The 23,476-nt window shown below is 35.5% G+C and overlaps 1 protein-coding gene and 3 long non-coding RNA genes across 6 annotated transcripts; 3 read left to right on the top strand and 1 right to left on the bottom strand.

Annotated features, from left to right (window-relative positions):
* Positions 1-272: 272 nt before the first annotated feature.
* LOC100741447 lies at positions 273-23,476 on the bottom strand. 3 transcript variants are annotated; one of them, XM_003485349.3, is made up of 8 exons: positions 23,349-23,476; positions 14,171-14,307; positions 13,643-13,796; positions 13,099-13,187; positions 5,156-5,299; positions 4,240-4,494; positions 1,628-1,718; positions 273-589 (listed from the first exon to the last, which is right to left on the bottom strand). In XM_003485349.3, exons 2-7 carry the CDS (start codon positions 14,268-14,270, stop codon positions 1,636-1,638), a joined length of 825 nt encoding a protein of 274 aa, XP_003485397.1. In that variant the 5' UTR covers positions 14,271-14,307; positions 23,349-23,476; the 3' UTR covers positions 273-589; positions 1,628-1,635. The 3 variants fall into 3 exon arrangements, with proteins under 3 accessions (XP_003485397.1, XP_012247985.1, XP_012247991.1); XM_012392562.3 differs by lacking the exon at positions 23,349-23,476 and adding an exon at positions 23,078-23,342; XM_012392568.2 differs by lacking the exon at positions 1,628-1,718.
* On the top strand, positions 5,299-6,958 carry LOC117152464. Its single transcript, XR_004462851.1, has 2 exons — positions 5,299-6,386; positions 6,540-6,958. It is a non-coding gene; the product is annotated as an uncharacterized LOC117152464 (long non-coding RNA).
* LOC117152461 lies at positions 10,373-12,901 on the top strand. The gene is made up of 2 exons (XR_004462848.1): positions 10,373-10,925; positions 12,370-12,901. It is a non-coding gene; the product is annotated as an uncharacterized LOC117152461 (long non-coding RNA).
* On the top strand, positions 19,068-20,461 carry LOC112213909. The gene is made up of 2 exons (XR_002947820.2): positions 19,068-19,185; positions 19,226-20,461. It is a non-coding gene; the product is annotated as an uncharacterized LOC112213909 (long non-coding RNA).

Raw genomic sequence — 23,476 nt, 5'->3', positions numbered from 1 at the left:
CGCGAACGTACATACATCGGCTACTGTCTATTGTTACACCGATCGAATCCCGGCAGAACAGGCCAATGCAATGGACATCCTAAAGATGTAAAACTTTCAGATAATAAACATGCATATTGTTGTACAAACCTGTTCCTTTGGGTTTGATATTTCGCTTTCAGACTAAACTTCTTTATATAAATACAGATGACGATGCAACAAAGAGGGAGATAGAGATGGAGATAAGATCACGCATGTAAGATCATAATTTCGTAGAGAAAGGAGATTTGTAGTAAAATTTAGGCAGTGTTTATTTTATTCGTAGACAGCACGAACGAATAGTACAATAAACCATGGTGATGAGAAACGTTAATAAATAGAACTCCGTGGACGATGATACGTACTGTGAGAAAAAGAATAATCAGGCAAATAGGTATCGAATGGTTGCTTATAGGATACGATGTAAATACTCTTTCACATCTTTCTTTTTTTTTTTTTTTTTTTTTTTTTTTTTTTGTTAACTTTTTCGAGACTTTATTTGGCTTTTTCCATCGTTTATTTTCGTATCACGCGTTCCATGCGGGGCGGCACAGTCATCAGTAGACGTGAGCTGCAAAAAGATCGATCGATGGATCAGGCACAAATATCTATATCTAGAAGAATGGTGTGAACGTTGCTTCGAGAGTTCTAATCGCTTAAATATACGTTATCTGGCATCGAATCTTTTCAAATCCGTGAAAACGTGTAATACGGTGTTTTAGCTAGAACTCTCAAAGCGTAACGCTAGGATAACAGAGTAGGTATATATACACATACACGTACGTAGTAAAAATTAGAGTATCTTTTAACAGGGCAGGGAAAGGAATATCTTTACACGGTAAGAAAAATGTTTTCGACACGGATCGTGTTTCCGGTGTCCGTCGATATCTCGCGGGACATCTAAAGCTGATGTGTTAAAAAATCTGAAATTCTCTGCAAACACAAACTATCGACAAGTCTGTGGAAACGAGTATCTGTTGAATAATCGTGAACAAAGATCCGTTTATTGTTATTACCTTACTCCGGGAGTTTCTGTTTGCAGGACATGCTTCGATATTCTGTCGATATGTATACAATTGTATATTGATATGCATATTAGTCGAGTGAAATGTACATAGAGGAGCGTATTTCAAATAAAAATAACCTATTAGAGGGGACGTTGTAAATCCAGGCACATAAGTCACGTACAAAATTACAGACAAGATGTGTGACACTGTTTGGCAACAATTCTTCGTTTTCTATAACTTTTTGTTTTTTTTAATTGCATGAATTGTTTCGTACTGTAAACATGGTGAGTGATTTTATATGATCTTATGATGACACGGTTAGGTTCGATATATGTATTTCAGTCTCATTCGCTCGAACAGCCCAGGTAACACGAGCTATAATAATGATTCTAAACTTCGTTTAAGACTCGTTTTGTTTTCGTTCGTGTTACGTTTGTTACGTTTAGCTGCGTGTTAATTGATAAATAAATCTCATCGTAGCCAGAAATATGTACAGCATCATGACGTGATTCGTTCCATCTGATTATTATTTGTTCACAGAATTAACGTGTAAGGGTAACAGGATGCAAAACACTTGGCCACATTTTAATCTTATCGCTCACTTTGTTTCTTAATGTGTGGTACGTTTATTATACCACGGGCTGGTAAAGTGAAATCGTGGAACTGGCTTCGAATAATAGTAGTATAAGTCTCCTGAAATACAACAGATATATTCGAGTTGTATATCACTTTCCTTCACTAACAAGTCTTTTCTTCTAGCTCTTTTCTTACTATCGTTCTGTTTTATTTCGTTTCTTTTTTTTTTGTTACTAAATTTTATCCAATACTTTACCCAATTTCTTTTGAATCTTTATACATTATTTTTCACTGAATTTTTGAATATAACCTTCCTTATTGATCTTGTTTACGTTATCTTTACGAACGTTTGAAGCGATTAATTAATTAGGATCGATAGTTTTTATACGAATAGATACATATCTTCCACAGAAATAGCGGTCGATCGAGGCTTATGTTCACGTGACAATATAATGTTGAGAAAATCTAGCAAGTGAATGGCTTCGCATCAATGTGAAACCTTCGCGAGGTAAAACAATGCTGCAAAGTCAGCAACAATTGCGCAGTACCATTTCCAGTTTCTGCCAGTGATTTAAGCTAAATTAAATATTCTTATCGTCACACACGTTTCTCATTTCATTGATACACGAGAATAAATATTTGAATTTGATTGCTTTAAATACTCCTTTTCGCTAATTTAAATATCGATATTAACAAGTTGGAAAGTATCAAAAAAGAAATTTGGATATTATTAGAAAGTAATTTTGAAAAATTAGTTAAGATCGAATAACAGTTTCTTAGTTCTAAGCTTATTAAATATTTTCCTATTAAATTTTTTTAATAAAAATTTTTTTTTTTCAGTAATAATCGAATCGTTATGCCGTTGAAGAAGTAGGGCACAGGAATTGAACGAACAAAGAAGATATCGCCTCTTTGATGGCGATATTATTACCCTGACATTTGAATCGTGCGAGTACCGGAAGTATTAGTTTCACCATAACGCTCTTGCCTTTATTATAAAAAGAACAGGCTGTTTATCGACCCGAGCGTCTTGCAATTTAATAACGCGTATATAATTTGCTTTTCTATAAGTAAGTTTCAAGTTGTTACAATTTTTTATTAATATTTCTCTCTTTTTTCCTAAAAATTACAAAACGTAATAAACTGTAAAAAGTCAACTAGAGTATGGATTCCTACTCTGTAACCTAACCTAACATGGATTCCATTGTGTTCATACAATCTATTGTTCTTTAAACCACTTTCAACAAGTTTCTAGTAATAAATCTTTTATGCGATATCGACTGTCCGATTTGCGAAAGCAGCGACAGAGTTGAATAATGGTATTTTAATGGAGTGCGAAGCGAAGATGTAATCGTTAAATAATTAACTAGAGTCTGCCAAGAGAAAGGAATATGTACGTATGTACTTGGCTCGAATCCGGAAGTTGGCGTCTGGCACGTGCCGCCATGAATTTTGCGGTTTATCCTTTGAAGCAACCGTATCTGTACTCGAGCCAAATGGTAAACAATCGGTCAGATAATGCCAGATGTAATGCCATTTTATAATGTTACGTAACTAAGCACTCGATCGAATGTCGCGGAAAGAAATTTTCACTCGGAATGATTTAAGATTCTGTAAATAATTCAACGTTGATAACACATCGATATCATAAATAATTGATAACTACATCGCGTGTTCCTTTACCGTGAAAAGGTACAGTAACGTGCAAAAATTCGTAGACTATTGTTTGAATCTTGTTTCCCTGTTTAAGCTCTGTCGCTTTTGTTTTCTATTGTATTTTCGTTTCAAGCTAAATCCTAACTGTCTAGGAATTTTTGGACAGCCTTGTTTATTTAGATTTTGGTACTTTTCCTCGATTTTGCAATAAACAGGGATACTGCTGAATTTTTAAACCTGTTTAATTTAAGTAGTTTCTTTTTATTCTGCAATTTATTGCATCGTATCTACTAATTAGCGTCTTCAGGCAAATTTCGCTCCAATTGATTTAAATGCAAACTGTCTTTGGAGAGAAAAAAAAGAAAATAATGATATTTTCCTTAACGCGACTCTGATTCAATTAAAAAGAATTCTTAAAATATATTGCGATATCCTAAATTGCTTTCAACTGTTTTTCGCTCTTTATCTGAGAAAATTTCGTCGCTTGTACGAAACAGAAGTAAATTATTACCTACTTATTAAACGTTTATTTCTTTCGACAGAGTGAAGCATCTACCACGTATGAAACGATATAAATCTAATCAAATCGTAACGAAACAGATAACAAAATAAGAAAGGTAACGAATAATTTAACGTAAAAAAACAATAAAGGAAACAGGAAATATTCAAATAAAGTATCCATAGTACTCGTAGCAGTATTCAGAGAGTGAAACAAATCTCTACATAACTTTCATTCCTTCAATTATGTTCATAAAAATACAAATTTGTATAAACAAGCCCACGCTCTAATTATTATCGCTCATAGGACGAAGTTCTCGAGTAAGTACTCGAAACGAACGAACTACTTTAATAACCAAGAAGTGTATCAAGCTCTACTAGACCTACACCTGTACTACGGTGTTTTTGCAAATATTTTCTCAGACAAGGAGCGATCGTTTGTTTACGAAAGCATCGCCGGTAAAAAGATAAAGCGATTACGTACCGAAAGGCCTGATTGGATGTCGGCTCCACAGATAGCTACGTTTGACAGGACTAAGGTAACTGTCCCTCAGATAAAACGGGGTAGCTCTGGCAGCATAGTTGGGAATATAGGGAGCAAAGCTTGGGTACCACCATGGGTCTCTGGTGAAGGCACTGATCGGTGCCATTGGTGATGGCTCAAGAAGATCGAACAAAGGCTTCTTGCGTAACAACGAGGGGAAGGATGGTAAGTAATCGTAATCGGTCACCAAGTTACCTGGAATTAAAAATCATATTCGTTCACAGATTCCTCTCGGATTCTCTTTGATGTTTAATATCGTATTTTTCGCAGTTTGCAATTTTAACGAATCACACTTGCGTTACTCGAGTGGAAAATTGCGAAGAAGAAGAAACGTCAGTGTTTTCGATGAAAAAGTAAAAATTGCAATTGAACAGTATGTTTGAGACGTCAGATAGCGTTTTCAACTTCAGTTTAGATAGAATCAGTTACTCGGAATTTGAAATAAACGAGACGATCGGAATACGAAAGACAAAAGAGTATGTTTTAGATTTTAGCGGAAAATAATAGCTCTTTGTACTTTTAATGTCCGGAGCTATCGCGCTAAATCATGGTCGCGCAATTTCTTAAAATCTTTTCAACATTAGAACGCTATTAAAATCCGCACCACTTACAAATCTTCGTATTCAAAGTAACAGTGTTCACGTAAGTGCCCGATAAAATGTCATAAAGAGACAGCAATTTGATACAACGATTCGTCGATCTTCTTTAAAATCTTCTTCGCTATTAATCACACTGACAGTAAATTCATTACGTCAAATACACTTATTTTCTTGAGTTCTGAATTGAGACGCGATGCTCGAAGGAGAAACTCATTTAGAAAAGAGGAAGTGAAAGACGAGCAACGAGAAGTACTCACCGTGGATGTCGAACAATCGTTTCGTACTGAGAGGAGGGCTAATATGCCGAGCCAACAAAGGCGATTTGCTCGGATACAGCCTGTCGATGTCTGCCAAGCGGTTCAGATGATCGGCCCAAGCTTTCTCAGGGTCGAACGGTTTCGCTGTATCGTGATATTTATGGCAATGAAACAAAAATTTGCACAATGTTTCGTGCATTCCTGACGGTCTCTCCCCTCCCGACCCTCAATCTTTTGATACTCGGTCAAAATAATTAATCACAAGCACACCGGTAATTTTATCCGGCATCAACAAGCGTACACGAAATACACGAGAAGTCTTCCGTTTATTATTAGGCTTCGTATATTATTCGCAATCTATAGTTGTAAATTGACAGTGGATATCTTTTCATTATAAATTTAGCTTTTGCATGTATCTAGCGTAGTGGAAAAATTTACTTTTAAAAATAATTATATAGGATTTCTTTCATTCTTCTGACAGAATTTGCTTTTTTTTATTGTTGCGATTTTACAGATTAGAAATTATCATCATTGTTAGAATGTACTCTATGCTTTAATATATTTTGCTTCTCTTATATCTTGCGAATTTGTATTATTTTTTTTTTTTTTTTTCGTTTATGTAATCTTTTTCTGTCTTTCTTATTTATTTCAACCAGTTTGTAGGGTTCGACCTATACAGGAATGCAATCGATAGAGTTATGCAACATCGAGAATTCAACAAATCGCAGCATTAAGTGACCCGAACTTTTAACGCGCGCGACCGTTATACGAGATATTGATTTGTCCCGTGGGTAATCGATGACGAGGCGCGAATTTCTCGACGTTGCATGATCAAATAGACGACAGTGAGGTGACAAGAGCGCTTTTTTTTTTATCGAAAATCTTTCGACGAATCAAGTTTAACGGAGAATTATTCATATCTTATTTCAACGTTTAAGGAGTTGCTAATTTTCTTTCCACTTGATTTGTCACGTTACGATGTAAAAAATGCTCTCGTGAACTCAATATGTATATAAAATACGAGCAAAAGGTCGAATCAGATTTATCGTAAATCGAATTCAACTTTTTGTTGCAGGCTTGCAGATTCCTTCGAGTAAAGAAAGGATACACAGCTAATTAAAAATATTAAGGCGATCCGTACAAAGTAAATATTTAGTTTATTTTCTCGTTGTTAAAGAAGATATCCAAAGGATGGATTTTTCTAAAACACCTTGTACATCCGTGATCAATGGTAATAATTTTTTTGAAGAAGAACTTTCTATACCGGTGTAGAATATTTTTTAACGTTTAATATTTAGCAAATCGGAAGATCATTTTTTTTTTAATATTGCACAAAACAATTTTTATTTTCTCATATTACTGATTGCTTTTTTTTTTTTTATAGACTAGGTATCGAAACAGTTTGATAAAAAGTTAAAATAACGATTAAATTCGTTCGAATCGTTGATCAAACAATGAATGGAATCCATTTTTTTACTCGAGAAGGATTAATATTCCATCGGGAAGGACCGATGATATTCTATAGAAAAAAAAAAGAATGAAGAAACGTAGCAAGTCCACATAAACAACATGTCACTAAACTATTGAGAGGCTTGAGATTCATCTTCCCAAATTGTCTTTCTCCGATGAATCGTTCGATGTGTTTATCGTGTGCTACAATCTACGTATGATAAATGACACCTAATGTGAAAAACCGTGCGTACCATCGGTTTGATTTCGTCGCGAATCTGGCCGGAATCTGCCCAACTATTATTTATTTGCATTTCATTTTCTCTGGTTTAGTACTTTAGCTTTCGGCATCTACATATTCTTTAAAGAAAGATGTTTCTCTTGTTAGTAGCAGCGTTTTTTGTTAATCTTCCAGGCCGCAATGTCATGCACCGTTGGCTTTAATAAAAGACGCAGTGGTGTTTTAGGAAGAATATAAGAATAGATATAATAATTATTCAAGCGATTTAACTAAATTCCTTTAATTAGCTGTTTGCAGCTAAAAGTGTTACATGTACCAGATGTACATGTCGCTGTCGTTTATCTAATACTTGTTTATTGTTAAGCTTCCTTTTAAGGTGTTGCAGTAAAATAGTTAAAATAGAGTAAAAAGAATAAAAAATAAATTATACGGGAAAGATCGAGTAACACACAAGTTACATTCAACTCTTTTCATTACCGTATAGTACATTTGACACTTTACCTAAAACACCCTTTGCTAAAAAGATAGTAAGAAGCTTAATTAACGCATCGTGTTCCGTTCGCTGCTAATCCGATAAAAACGAATAACTAGGAGGGCAAAAATGCAAGTTAAGGTTCACAAGGGTTTTGTCCCCGTTTTTGGGTGTTCTTCCAAAGCCGTGCGTGTTTCACCTATCCGTAGCAAGCCGTAGATGTATATGATAAAAGCTTATCGAAGCACGATTCTTTCCTTCTAAAAGAGAAAAACGAAACATTCGAGCCGCTCTCACAAAAAAAGAAAAAAAAAAAGAAAGAAATGAAATGTAACACGACGCCACGTAACGTGTAAAAAAGTATACTAACCTGGTGGGGGTGAAAAATACCGCCTCAAAAAATCGCATCGTACTCTCCAAAAGCGGAGAGGAAAAAAGAGCGATGAGATATTTTCTAAAAATTTTCTTATCTCATTTTTTACACTGCTCACCGGTCGCTCAATGAATCGCAATACACTTAGAAATTCGCCGCGAAGTACGAGTTATTCCTGTTAATCATTACGAACTCGTGGCCATCATCAAGACTGCACGAAACACAGGTCTTTTCTACAGGGTTTTTCTACAGAGTTTCTCTACGGAATCTATATCGCTATCTATCTACTGCTACGATTCTACTGGTTCGAAAATTACTTTAATCCGGTTAATCAATGCGTCACTGTCGAAGGAAAGAATTATAATTATATTTGGTTGGTGGAGAAGTAACGAAGAGCAAAGCGATTGGTACACAATTTCATTGTTTTCATAATTTTATTCTATCTGAATTTCTGCTGCGTTCTTTGAGTTGTTTTCGATACAAATCCATCGTTAAACAATTCTTTAACTTATTTATATCTTTTCCATCTACGTAATTTTTAGTAAAGGTTAAACAATGCAATGGGATTTATCGTAATATTTAGTATCTGTTACATTATTTATTGTAAAATAGTGACTATTTGAAATTGTTCCTTTTAGTGCTATCAAAGATCAAAGTTACTTTTCCATCAACTCGGTATTATAATTGATAAGCAGGTAAAAGTTTGAGGTTGGGGGGATCGGATTGAGAGAGAAGAAAAAAGTACATGCCATCTCCTGAAAAAGATAGAAATTTTTGGATCTAGCTGAAATTAATTATCGCTTGTTAGTCGGAGGAAAAGAATACTTCGAATACGCGTGCGTAGTAAAGCATATATTAATTGGAGTGTTTGGGTCAATTGCTCCACATCGTCCTTCTATCTCCTATATTCGATTCTTTTCTCCATTTTGTCCTCGTTTATGATAATATAATAATAACGAATATAAAAATTAAGAAATTGAATAACGAATGGAGATAAGTGACGATATTGGATCGAATAGATCAATGGTAAAAAATTAGAACGCGCAAGCGTCGAGAGAAAATTTCCAGCTTTTTCAAGTTTGGCGGCCATATTGAATTTCCTTTTATTCACTCCTTTTGCTTTCCTTTTTTTCACTTTTCTTCTATTTATAAGTCTCACGACTATTTTTTCTCTGATGAATTCAGCCTTTTACCACAATTATTACGATCGAATCGCCGTCATACGCTCTTCCTTTCTATATTTTTCTTCCGATTACCTATCCAAATCGTTCATTTATTTTTGTTCTTTAATTCATCTCTCGTTCTTTTCGATCCAGATTAGTGTAATCAAACTGCGACCTCCACCTCAGCTGCAAGAGTTAACACGTCCTAAATATCGTTTGCCGTCGTGGACAAAAGCGAAAAGACAAAAAGTTCCTTCGATTATACAGCGAAAAAGGAAAAATCAAAAATGGCGTCGGCGAGGGCAACGCTCCTGGCGAAACGCAACGAAAAATATCGCATTTGAAAAAATATTCGCCCGCGTATAATTAGAAAAATTGTCTCGCAGTAGCATAAAATCGAAAAAATAAAAATATGCCGTATCTTGAAAAGTAAAAAACGATCGCTGAAAAATTATTAGCCAAAAAAACGTTCGTTCGTTGAGTCACTTGAGTTTATTGGAAATTTCATATGCATATACAGTGTGTAGCAGCTTTCTCGTGCTTATTACAAAGCGATTCGTATTCTCGATCCGTCGCATTGGCCACTGTTTCAGGATGGCTTCGATCATATTTCCTTTCCCATGCTTTCGAGAACCGTGGATAGTCGTGACATTCTCTCGACGATCGTCTGAACACATCGATGAAGAACAATCCAGGCACGTGCGCATGTGTGAAATCGTTGCTTTCGTTTCTTTCTTTCGTTTTCGTGTCGATGAGGGAAATGGGATAAAAATGTGATGCAGGCGTATTATTAGTATGTTAAGTACGCTTTGCATGATTCCAGCTAATTACCATACGCAACTGTATACTTGGATCTGATTTTTGTGTACGATTCGTGCTCACCGTACACTATGAACGAAAAGTGCGAAATTGATTTTAGAAGCTCTACCGGGGAAAAATAAAATTAGAGAATTATGGAAAATAAGAATTTAGTGAGAATACTTCGTACGTGTAATCAACTTGTTACTTGTTCTTAATTGGTTATTCATCCTAATAAATGAAGGGTTACGCGTAAAAGTAATTTTATATAGGGATTTTTTTTATGAAACAATCGAATGGTAAAGTGTAAAGAATACGCAGGTAAGTACTTTTGGTTGATAGTGTACCACTCGGAAAGAAGAAATCACTAGTTTAATCACTTGGAGATATTAATGTAAATTCCAGGATAAGGACGATATTATTTGTGTACCGTTAAGCAAATGTTAAGAGTTACTTCTTAATGTCTCAGCAATTAATATCTTGACCTGTGGCAGTTGCAGTTGTACGAACGCTCGATACACTCGATATTAAAAGTCAAATATTTTTCTATCGCGTCTATTTCTCCTAAGGTGAAGATCATCGATAATAGTCAAAAATAGAACGATAATAAACAAACTTGCAATGTTTATCAATATCACACTTCACTGTAAGGTTACCAAGTTCGAGATACTAATCGCTAATCACATTTATTGGGAGCGTATCGGGTATAGTTTAGACAGTGAGTAGGTTAGTATCGCGCAAGATGTCAGTATCCTTTCTTCGTATGCAATGACGAAGTCGCACTTTTGTAGTAAGCGTGTTTCGTTGTTTAGTTTCTCTAGTCTGCCAGTGTCGTGCAATTTGTTGTCGCCTAAGGTCGCTCAAATCGACGATGCGATTGAGTAAAAGCCACTTGTTGGGACTAGTGCCTGGAAAGAAATTAGGATCAGAGCTGCATGCGATTCGTTTGTTCCCATTTAACGGGCGGTTGCTTAGCTCGCAGATATTTTCTCGTTTATCTGGACAACGACGAGCAACGTGAATGATGATGATGATGGTGGTTTCGTTTTCTCGGACGACGCAAGAGGTATGGAGAATAAAACGTATGAGCGTGAGAGATCAGTGAGCCGTGTGATCGATGATCGATGAACGATGATCCATGATGCCTGGCCACGTTTCTGTCAGTCGTTCGGTCGTTGATCGTCGCCATTTCCATCCATCGACACTTCCATTGTTGACGACATCGAACAACACGAGAGACATCCACCGATTTTTAACGGACAATCGTATTAATGGTATTAATTATATTAATCTAATTGTTAATTCACGGTTTTCTGCTGCTTCGGTCGAGCTTGCTATCGCTTAGTATACGTCGACACTTTCTACGTTTAGTTTGTTTTAATGTCTCCACGCTTTTGTTTAAATTTGTAGTTTTTTTCCAAAATAGAGATGGGCATTATGTTTGCTGACTATTTACAGTTTAGTTCATTATCTCTATCGTTACTGAGAATCGTATACGTAGACTATCTGTAGTCTGACGAAAATTAATTAATCGCTCAAGGCCATTCAATAGTAAAACCTCATTATATGTCTAGTTTCTGTCATTGAAAGCAACTATCGTTTGTGCTATGTCACGTTATTACATATTTGTATATTTCGGAATTTTTATTTCGTTCTGATATAGTAGTTATATAGTATAGTTATTCTGTTATAGTATAGCTGCGTAATTATGCGAAAGAAACACGCGTTAGTGCCGACATGTGCTATTTCTGGTGCTGTGAAGCAGCCTTGAGTGGCCAATTAATTTTTGACAGACTATAGCACACCAATTCGTTGGGTAGATGTACTGCTATCTCTTTATTAAAACTGATTATTCACTGATTATTCAATTGCAAACGTATGTATCGTATTATTATTTATTTAGTCACGAAGAGATGCAACAACGCGGTTACGTTGGCGATTAAACGTGCGATGCGAAAATTATATCTGTTATATCGATACCACGATCTTCGATCAGATGCTATCTACGCTCGAATAGTACGTAAGTCTCTAACAAACATGTCTATCACCACGACCTAGTTAATCATTAATTGGTTACCAAAATCATTTCTAGCCCATCTCTGATGCAAAGATAATTATTGTAATTAATTGAACACCAGCGAACACCAATGGGAGCGTCGGTCATCAGTGGATGTCAAGCTGCTCCTCGGTCACATATAGTCGAACTATTCTTTTACTTTCCTTTTATTAAAAACAGAAAAATCTATTTCAAAAGGCGCAAAAGAAAAAGAAAAATGAATCGTATAATCGCGAGGCAAACAAGTCTTGAGGTATATTCAACATAATTATATATATTTTTTTATACGTATGTATAGATGCATGTTTTCGTATAGCGACATTATAAGTATAATAACTTAGATACAAAGTGTACGGAGTAGAGTAAATTAATATTACACATATTATGGCATGGTTCTGTGTACGTGAAGAGAAAAGGTATTCAGACACGGATTGTAGATAAAATATGAACTCGAGGTGAATTAAATACGATTCGAAAAAATTCAAAACACGTACGTGTCCAAAAGTGCATACGCATTTCACACGTCGGATGGGGATGACACATAACAATACAAAGGTATTTTTTTTTTTCTTTTTTCGAAGGATTGGGAGCATCCCATGTATGTATATTTTCAGTTTCCTTGCTTCGCTTTTTACTCATTTTCACTTCGTTTCTTTTTTTAGTCACGATGGAGTGCAAGCAAAGGTGGAGGGCTCTTTTCATAAGGATACGAGACGGATCCTCCAGGATGGCGTTTCTGGCTTCTGAGAAAGGCCTTGGAGGGAAATATTCGCGGACCGCCAAATATTTACACCTCCGACAAAGTTAATGTGTCTTTACATCCTTCCTTTTCGTTCGTTTATTTATTTTCGACTTTCAAAGTTTTAACTTTTATCTTAACTTATTCGTCTATCCAACAGGCAGAAGCCAAAAGCACCTGGTTACAAATTACTGACAAGAACTTTGACAAGAATTATCAACTAAAGGAAGAAAACTCCGAGAACGAGCGGTTATAATTAATTAATTAATTGGATTCAACGACGATAATGCTTTCGTTCCACATTCTCATGCGTTTCTTCGTTCATTCTCTTTTTCGTTCTCACTCAGGTCTTTTTTGCTTTCATTCGTATCTTTTTGTCGTTTCCGTTTTTTTTTCTTTTTTTTACTTTTTGGCACTAGAATTTTTATAATTATATTTTCTCTCTCGTTCGTAAACGTTCGAGACGCGTGTTTACAACAACGTTTAAACTTTCCAAACTTTTCTTTTCGTTTCGTTTCGCGCTTCTTTTTCTTTCTCGATTCTTTCTGTCTGATCTTTTCTGTGGTTTTTATAATTACTTTTTTGATTTGGTTTTACGACGTCGTTCACTCTCTTTGGTTTGGACTTTTGCTCAGAGTTCTTTAGTACGTACCGGGGATGAAGCGTTCTACAGGTTTGTATTGATGCGGGTAGATCTGCCTCGGTGTGTAACCGTAGATCTCACGGTGGACGGGCAGGTACCTTCAGGGAATAACGTTTACTTTAATAAAAAAAAAGTTTGCTTCGTCTTATTATTTAAGATGATAAATAATATTATTCAAGATAATTATTCGAATAAATTAATCGTTGTAAAGCTATTGCCAGATTGTAAGAACATTTTGTCGTTGCTCAAGTGTGTATAAGTAATAGAAACACGCAAACATCTTTTACATCGACTCTGAGATTTTGCAACATTTCATAAGGTTATTCTATAAAAATGTTCGTCATTACATTTGACGATGTATTGTTTTATTAGTAGTAGTTTTATTATGAAAAACACGTTAAGATGATCTTTCTTTTATCTTTTATCGCACGAGTGGCTTGCCTACCTAATTAAATTATTTATGTTATCAAAGTTTCAACGAAGTATCTATTCTTAAGCATCGATTGAAATATTGTTAGTTAACGAGTTTCAAAGGTACTCCAAGAAATCTTACCTGTATCCAGGAACGTTGATGCGATCAGCCGCATGGATGGGGGTTTCAAAGATAGACTTTCCAAATGGCCACGAGGTGGATAGCTCAGGATAATCTGAGCGGAAAATGCTGCGAGGTCTGTGCGTGTGTTCAGGGGCTCTCATATCGTCGGTGCCTGTAAACAGTAATAGTTTTATAGGCTGTTCGTTCTTAGCCCCCTGTAAACACCATACCAAAAGTATCGTACAAGACAAATTGCGACAAGTATACATGCTTAAAAAATCTCTCAATTATTACAAAATTTGGAAGTTACGTGATTTCGTTTGAAAAAAAGTGAGAAGGGAATGAGAAGCACGAAAGAAATTAAAAGAACTAAAATTTCGTTCAAAAAGAATTTGATATTATAAAAATTGAACATACATCAAGCTGATAGAGGAGAAACTAACTTTTTTCAGCAACGATCGAGTTTAAATTGAAAGCGAATAAACGTTAAAGTTAAAGTCTGTTCGCGTTAAATTTCTTAATTCCAGGTAATGCACGAAGGAGTACCTTTTAAGGCTCGAACGTAACTCTGCCAGAATTTGGCCTTCCTTGTGATGGGCTCGTTGCGCCCGATCATGTCGAGATTGCTTCTAAAGCGCGCGTCCATTTTGCCGCTCTACTGAACTGCTAACCACACTCGTTCGCTAAAATAAACGAACGTAAATTACTTTTAGCGTTTTTATAATTCAACGCGTGAAGATATCCGATGATCTAATTTGTTCGCGTTAGGGAGGAAAGATCGACGATTTTGATTCAGATTCGATGTAGGAATTGCTCTTCGTTGGTATAAATCTTGTATGTTAGCGATAATGCAATTTCTGAAACAGATTAATCGTTAATCGATGTAACACTACGTATTCTTTTGTCAGTTAATCATTTGCGGAATAAAAATGGTTACAATAAATGTCTAAGGTGAGAGAAAAACATTGCGTAAGTGCATGTTAATTATAAAATACGATGTCTTCGATATTTCAAATTTAAAATACTTCAGCGTGCCAAATTTCAAATGTTTAGAATATATAATATTTCTCAATAAGATCGCTAGAAATATCGAAGAGCGATAAACTTAAATAGAAGACTACAATTTCTTAGAAATACAGTTTTCACGGAAATTTGTAAATATAACGGTATGTGTATAATCGATCTTGTAAACAACAAGGAATTTCTAAATTTGAAATACATAAAAAAAAACAGCGCCGTAAAATATATCTTTTCGCTAAGATTATGTTTACATTAAAATTTCCCTGTTTGGTATCTGGGATAGTATCTAACAAGTATGAGGATAATAATGCCACAAATTTAGGGCTTGTAATGCTAGCAGACAGTAAACGCGCTAAAAATAAGAAACTTATGGACGATAATTTGCAAAGGTGTTTGTTGGCATCCTGTCGCTTTCTAAGTATAGCGGACGCAATTTTTCGCGGTCGATTTCTTCATCATTCTTGTTAAACCAGATTTTATAATTATATATATTTACAACTACTATTTAAAACTGGCAGTAAAAAATAGACTTCATTAACACTTTGTACCATACTACTCGGTATTAACACCTAATGCCATCTAGTGCCAAGATTAAAATCACATTAGCGTATTACGTTTTATATTTAATAAAATTTAAAATTTATAAACTTATTTTTTCTTAATTTTATTCTATATAATACATCTGCCAATGTCCAGAAATATATTTTTAAATATAATACCTATATATAATATTACATTAAATATATAGATATACATATCTAGATAGAAACGTTAAACATCAATGAAATGTTTCATTGAATAAAATACGAAAGCTCGAATTTGGTGCTCGTATTTGAAAAGCACGTACTCGTCCTGTTTTCGAATAGCGAATGGTATTACGTGTATTACGATTGGTTGCGGCATTCCTCGGATCAGCCAATCGAGGACTGCGACACAAACAGGAGCATCGGCTTTTCTTTTTGTTGACGCAATGGTGCCGCTAAATTTAGAAACGCGCGCACTTCATACTCGGCCTGGATCATCCGAACGCTTTCGCATGTATTCCTATTTCATTCTCGGCAAGAGCGATCGAAGGTCATCGGAAATAAATTTGGAATACGTGATCTAAATCAACGGTCCATTAATGCCTGATTCTGGCGACCGAGTTAATTTCCTCGTAATTACATAGTTTGGTTAATCACCGAACGTATTTCTGCGTAGTAATCGAATGGAACGTCGAAACTTAATGAATGCTTCTACACTTTGTCGAACCGTTTCCATTAAGAATTACGATCAGGTATCTGGAGAATTATTTATATCTACAGTGGCTACAAAAAGTATTTGCACATATTTTTATTTTAGCAGTTTTACGTTTTATTTTCAGAGTATCAAATTTTTGTCGTTGTATCAAAGTATTACTAAATGATACAAAACTTATTGCTATACTTTAGTAATTTTCTATAGTTGGATCTATTTAATTGGTATAAAAAAGATAAATGCTATAATAATTACTAAATAGAATGACATGTAGATACTTTTTTGCTCTCTGTATATATTAAGGAATAACTTTCTATTTGACAAATTTTGGGATATGGATTTAGATACAAAAAATCTATATAATTGTGTAAAGACGTGAAAATTCTCAGGTAAATTAGCTACTGTGTTATTTGAGTACTATAAGTTGTTTTAGAAACAAACGTTTTATTGCTGTGATTCTTTTCATAATTTGAAGAAGTTGGCGCCACTTATCTTACAATATAATTGTTACCAACCTTAAAGTACGACTCTGTACTTAATGAAATAAATTAATACAAAAAATTGAAAATTTATAATATAATTCTTCTTTTTACCGAAGAGAAGAATTATATAATGCATTTTAGTATCGAATAATAATTTGTGTTATTTGAAATTTTTGAAATTTATGCGTATGAAAATTTGTTTCATAGAAGTTTGCAAGACTGAGTTTGAAACGTTGCTTGACCCTTCGGCCACAAATGTAAAGTGCAATTTTTCGTAGTGTGTTAATTAAGTTTTTAACGGTCAAATGGCACAAACCATACGCAAAATCAGTAATATCTATCAAAGGTAATTGTTTTTTAATATACCTGTTACTCAAGAGATATAAATATAATAAAATTGTAACGAAAATTTCATAGTTTGCAATTTTGTTACATTTGAGTAGAAATTTATCAGTGATGTATATTATACTGTTAAATATTTGCGTATATTTCAATATAAAGCTTTCTAAATGGTAATAACTTTAATATTATTACGAAAATAAGAAAATTAATATGAATTAATGTATATGAAAAGTAGAGACATTTTTCTTTCGAACGAAAGTCGATACCTTGCTTTGTCGTATTTGCACAAACATATATATGTATATACATAATTAATAGTCATTCAAAATGTTTTATGATGAAAAATTCATCTATGATGTAATTCGGAAAATATCTTAGTATGTATGCATGTACGTATATATGATTCTTTTTCGTAAGATAAAATAGAGCAACGAATAATATTATATCGTACTAACAGGTGTCTCTGCAGGTTGCATCAATGGAGCCAGTGTTGCAGTTTACAGAATGCAATCAAGAAAAGGTATGTGCAATTTCTGTTTTTTGGTAGATTGTTATTACATACCACAAATTTGAAGGTACTGCGTGCGTTGAAGCTAATATTTTGTACTTTAATCTTTTGCTTTCACCAGTAAATGAAATAATAGATTGTGAATAATGATAGCTCTCTGATAAAAGTATACAAAAATGAATTATGATTTTCAAATAACCGAAACACGATTTTATTGAACAGTAACGACGTTCATCACTCGACTGCAATTAAAGAAATGCAGGTCATGAACCCAGGTAGAAATTTATTTTGCTCTCGAAATGTTCCAATAAGTACTTAAGGTATGTTCTATGGTATTTTTGCATAATATATTTAAATCTCCTATAAATGCACAAACACCTACAATACAATCATTATATTACAGAACAATCTAGTATCAAATCGATGCTTCTTATCGTACTATACTTTCTATCATCTATGAACGAGTTCGTAGCGAATGGAAAAGGGAAAATAAGAAAAAGCTCGGTGGTCGTGGACGCAGAATGATGCGTCGCGTCGCGTCGTGACGTAAGAGTCCCGGATTCGCGGTCGCTATATTTAGGCTGCCCGGGCCCCGGTCCGTTTTTAGTTGGAAACAGGTGGACATCCAAGCTGTGCGAAGGCAGCATAGTCGACGAGTCTCTGGCTGACTTTGACCGATTTTCGCGAACCCCCCACCCCCCTTCCCCATCGGAATGGGCTCCTTTATGCCCGCGACGACGATAATGACCCATAAAACAACACGTGCCCACCCTTCGGTCCATAGGATTCCATGCGCGGCTAATTAGAGAATTTATTTGTTCAAATCGTTCAAGATCACCTCGACTCATTTAAAAGTTTATTGCTTAAGAGTGTTTCGATAATTTGATAGTTTATATACCTGCAAGGTGGATATCAAGGAAAATTATTATTCTGAGTGAGTTGAAGATGAAATACCTTGTATTCAGAATTCGCTCGAATTAGTCTCCTGTTTGAGAGGATATCTGATAGTTGGAGAATGTTTATATATGCAAGAAACGGAGATTTAGAGAACGATTCTACAGGGTAATTCAGCGATGGCAAATTTTTTAGTTATGTCCAAGATGAAAAGAGTATTGTATGGTTCGTAATGTTTGGAATGTTAGCAAGTATGGTAAATAAAAGATATAGCGTTCTAATAATAACGATAGTTTAGGAACGAGCAAGTTTTCTGAGAACTTGTTTGGAATTTCCCAAAGGTTCCCATGTTTCTCGTTTTTCGCGCTAAATCCTTCCAAATAATTTTCATAGTTAAGCTTTTATCATTCTGTTCGTAAAGCTAGTTACATCTAATTAACTAATAACTCGAACTTTTGTTAAATTCCGGTTATAAATATTAACTAACCAACGAATCGAATTTATCTTTTTATTCTTCAACATAACTTTTGCCCAACTCTTCTATCTAACGAACACGCGTGTAATCTAGATGACTGTTAAAAATAAGCAAGACGGGTTCAAGCAAATCATCCGGGGCGTAGGTCCAAAAACTGAAAATACGTGCCGGCCCACGGTGTGACTTTTCGTTTGCTGGCTTACAACTGCGTTAGGTCCTCACCCAGCGCGTTCCACTTCCGTGCGTCATCGTGGACGCGTAATACACGTTTAAATGACGGCCTTTAGAAATTGAATAATCAGAGACGTATGCCAGACTACCGGCCAAACACGTGGATCAACGTCGATGACAGCTGATAGTATTAGGTGCCCCGACACCTGTTACTTCTTTGTTTCATTGTTCCCTGCCAGAACGATCGCGTCAGAATGTATCACGGTTAAGAGTGTTCAAGGCTTAACTGTGATCTACGAATTCTCTAGGTAGGTCGCCACTTTTCAATACGTTTCATGAGAATGTCTCGCGTTTCTTATTATCTTCGAATTAGTTTTGTTACAGAATAGATAGATACAGGGTTCGTAATGTCGTAGCTAATTTTAGGCTGTATGTATATTTCGTTGTAAATTTTAATGGAAACATTTAGATAGAACAATGAACCGGTCGTAAAAGAGCGAACAAGCAGTCAGCTATTTTAAGTATCGAGGTATTTATGTCGAACTTACATAGGTCGATTATTGGAAAGTTTAACATCTGTAAATTCGTACTATCAACTAGTGCAATGTCCTATGTCAGGAGATTCGGACAGTCATTAGTCAGACGACGGAATTCTAACACGAGAACAAGTACTTTCTGCGTACTTTATGCAAGTTGAATTTGAAAAATGAAATTCCATCACAGAAGTTAGATTTTACTGTTATTAAACAACAGAAGAATATTTCTAAAGAAATTGTAAATAAGATTTTTCATCGCTAAAGCGATATTTAAACTTCATTGTTAAAAATTGTATTCCACCGATATTATTGTAATTCAAGAATTAGAGAAAAATGTTGAGAAAATCTTTCAACGATATTGTACAATTTTAAATGAGAATACCAGCAGGAAGCGAATTTAGCGATCGTAATGGCGTGGTCAGAAATTATGTTCACATTGAAAACTTGCCAAAGAACGAATTTTCTAAGTGTGGCGGTTTCGCGTGATCAGATGAAGGGTAGGCGAGAATGTAACAGAGGAAAAGGAAACTTTCGCACATCGGCCTTCAATGTTGAAACTTTAACTATCAACCGAAGACAGCCAGCTCGACACGTTGCGGTGAAACGCTAGAAACCATTTAACCCAGAAAATATCAAACGTCTGGACGTATCAAAAGTTTCCTCTAACGCTGCTCGAGTTGAGGTTCGGAGAAGCTCTTTAGAAATCAATAACGTTAGCTCGATGGAGATACCAAACTTTGTCGATTTTCGACGAATAATTAATTGAGAAATCTCATTTAGCTTGAAATTTCTATCGTTGATATATATATATATATATTTTGGTAGAGTATTTGTTTAGCCCCTTTAATTTTTATAACGAATTCTCAGTGAAATTTGTAAAAAAAAAAAAATAGTGGAGAATATGATGTACTATATAGAAACCTGTATAGATACGTACGAACGTACTAAGTAGATTCAGAGTGCAATTGGTCGGACAAACGAAATCTGGTACTAAAATAAACCATTTTACGTAAAATGATTACAAATACGAAGCAAGTGATAAACACGAAGTAAATTGGAGTTTGCTTATAAATATTGGACCTATCTATGAAACAAATCGAACAAATAGATAAACGTGTTTAATTCTCTTCTTTCAAGACCATGCTCTCCGATATTAAAAAAAAAAAAAAAAAATGAACAACATTTCAAGGATGATAGTAACGCAGTATATTTAACCCTCAACTTGTAGGATGAAATTCGTGCTTGTTATATAATCGGCATATCGAAAAAAAAAATTTTCGGAATTAAAAAATTCAGACCCGGATACTTATTTATATGTTCTGCAATATAAAATGTACGTTATTCTCTTATGGAGAAAATACTTGTATAGCATATATATAAACTTTACAACGTATAACGTTGATTATTATAGTCTTCTAACATGTTTAAAAATTTATTCAATTTAAATCGCACGAATTTAATAAATATAAGGAGAACAGAGAAACGTAGATGACGGACATTAATTATAATTGTTTTGATTCAGAATTGAAGTTTTGTCACGGCTAGAAAGTGGCCTTTTTGCGGCGTTATATTTAGCCCGATGTGGCCGAAAGTAGTGACGCCTTAATTCGGTCAGACGCGTAGTTTAGCTCGTCAAGCGGCGCGAGGCGCCTCTTGGCACTTGTGACGTATTCTATGATATTAAGAGAATGAGCAATCTGGAGCGTGTCACTTTAGCCGTTTATAATTTTATACGCGTTACATCGTCTCAAAAATTTATGACAGTGTATCGCTACTCGCAACTTCTTTTTCTAACGTCAGCACTGAACAAATTCTTACAATTCTGCACATTTTCTACGTCAATATTCGTTTGAATAACTCGCTTTCCCACTTTCTAACCCTAATATTTCCATTAGCCGTAATCTTCTATGAGAACGAGGTTTAGTCCCGCAAAAGGTTCCTAAGCTACTCCGAGTATTCGACTATTTCCTAAAAACAATCGTTGAAAACGTTTCAAAAGCTATCAGAGTGCACGGTGATTTTTATTAACACGTTAACTTCTGTCTGTGAGGAATAGACGACACTCGGAAAATGGATCAACCGAGATGATGCATACGTTTGCTGGGAGAAAAGTGTTTCGCGTGCTTCGACGCTGTCTTAGAATTTGTAGAAATAGAATTATGCCAAATAGTCGTACTATAGTACCAAATAGGTTGAAAAATATCGGTTGACGACCAGCTCTCATTTCCACATTTTGTAGAAACCTAATTATCCTTAATTTATTAGACAATCGACGGTGTCAGCTTATGAATATCGATGCTGCGTATAGTAAAGTACTAAAATCCTATTTATCTCAACTTCATTTAACAGAACGAAATTTCGGTCAGTATAATGAACGTCTGTTATTCAAATGGACGATACGAATGATATTTTATGAATATTATATGGAATTCTAATTGTATGATCCGTTTGTTCCTGCAAGGATCAAATTTGCTAAATTTTGCACTTTTACCGCAACGTATATATATATTAGAAAAAAAAAAGAGTTTCGCGTTTTAACCGCAGAAAGGGAGCGGCTATAACAGACACGTCGGACTTGGCGGCATCCCGCGGATATTTTTATCCCGACAGGCACGCCGCGGCGCGTTACATAACTGCCAAACAAATCGCTGCCAATTATTATAAACAATTCCGTCGGTTGTATGATTGGCACACGCGTACGAGAAACCTCGAGCATCGATGTCTGTGCCTTGTACGTTACCACTACATTTTGAGAAGCACGCGGCAGCAAACGATCGGTCTGCCTCGAATTGGTATGCGATAGCAGAGAAACCGAGACGCGAGTCGCGCCAACTATTGCAAACGTGCTTCCACGAAATTAGAACTTTGATTCGGGACGGTGGTGTTCGCGACTGTATCTTTACGACTCGTTCGATCGATCGATCGTTGAACGCACTGAGTCATTCATATTATCTAAATCTATCGAATCGATTTATAGAATCGTACAATGAAACATTCGTTGTAATATCACTGTTTTTCTTTCTTCGGGACTTGCGATATAGTATTACTTATATATCGTAGTATTCCTTTTTTGTTTCTTAAAGATCGACGATGAAATATGTTTTACATATTTTCTTTTGTTATTAAATCACGCGCAAACATATATTGTTATAATATCGTAGATACGATTATTACTACATATAGATTGGTACAAACATCGTCATGCATGGTATTATCATTGTAAAACATCAGGCGTAAACAGACAGATAGATCATTTTTTCTATTGTCAATGAGACTTCAACGATCATTCGTAAAAATGTGATTTCGTTCATTTCTTTGTTCTCTTACTAGAAATTGAAATTAGAAATTTATCGACGTAATAAAATGGTCCCATGATTCGATCGTTTCTGTCTCGTAAGATTAATCACCACTGTGTACATCAATTTGTCCACAGTGTAATTAGTTCCTCTCGTTCTCGTGGGTTAGTAACATCAATTAGTCTTAAAAAGCACACGTACCAGTGTGAACGAAACGAACCAGTGATACAATCTAAAGTTATTTGCAGACTCGCGTTTAAGTGTACTAGAACAGCGCAGTCTAGGTTAATGGAAGAGCGAATTCCTACTAAATATACGCAGAAGGACAAGCGCAGGCAGGCCCACGTCCAGTCAGGCGTTCTCTCCTATTTTTCGCCCTGTTTTACACTGGCGCGCACACACGGACGAGAATCCTCGATCTTTCCTCTTCGAGCGAATCGTTCCTCTTGGTATCGTCCTCGATCGGTTCAGCCAGATAGAGTGTCGCACTCACGATTTATCTATCTCTTTCCCACCCTTAACGTCCAGATCTTTGTCTCTTTCTCTCTCGAACCAATGAAATAAGTGGTCGCGCGATCGTTTAAAATCCTCGAGCAAAGTCAACTTGTTCTCGTTTTCTTTTCTTTCTCCCGGCAAGCCGAGAACGAAGAATCGAAGTAGAAAAGAAGGAAGAAAAAGAAAGTGGAACAAAAAAAAAGTTGGCGAATAAACTCGACTATGTCGACCGGTGTGCGGTGGTCGATTGGAAATTAGCCCTTTTTTACCTAAGTATTTCGGACGACCGTTCGGTTCGGGGATTGGACCTTAGACTGGGCGGCTGCCGCCAAAAATGTAGACTAGTATACCGAGCGTCGGTACGGTGGCGCCGACCTGTCGGCGAGTTTCCGTGGCT

The sequence above is a fragment of the Bombus impatiens genome, unplaced genomic scaffold, assembly GCF_000188095.3.
Source record: "Bombus impatiens unplaced genomic scaffold, BIMP_2.2 scf_0051, whole genome shotgun sequence".
Classification (NCBI taxonomy): Eukaryota; Metazoa; Arthropoda; class Insecta; order Hymenoptera; family Apidae; genus Bombus; species Bombus impatiens.
The sequence above is the reverse complement of the archived record's forward strand: the minus strand, read 5'-3'. Positions and strand labels throughout refer to the sequence as shown.

Excerpts from the sequence above, each read along its gene's own strand:
- LOC100741447 (XM_003485349.3), bottom strand. The coding sequence starts at position 14,270 with ATGGACGCGCGCTTTAGAAGCAATCTCGACATGATCGGGCGCAACGAG. Across the intron at positions 13,797-14,170 it reads TTACGTTCGAGCCTTAAAAG|GCACCGACGATATGAGAGCC; the intron begins GTACTCCTTCGT and ends TACTGTTTACAG. Across the intron at positions 1,719-4,239 it reads ACATCCAATCAGGCCTTTCG|GAGACTTATACTACTATTAT; the intron begins GTACGTAATCGC and ends GTTGTATTTCAG.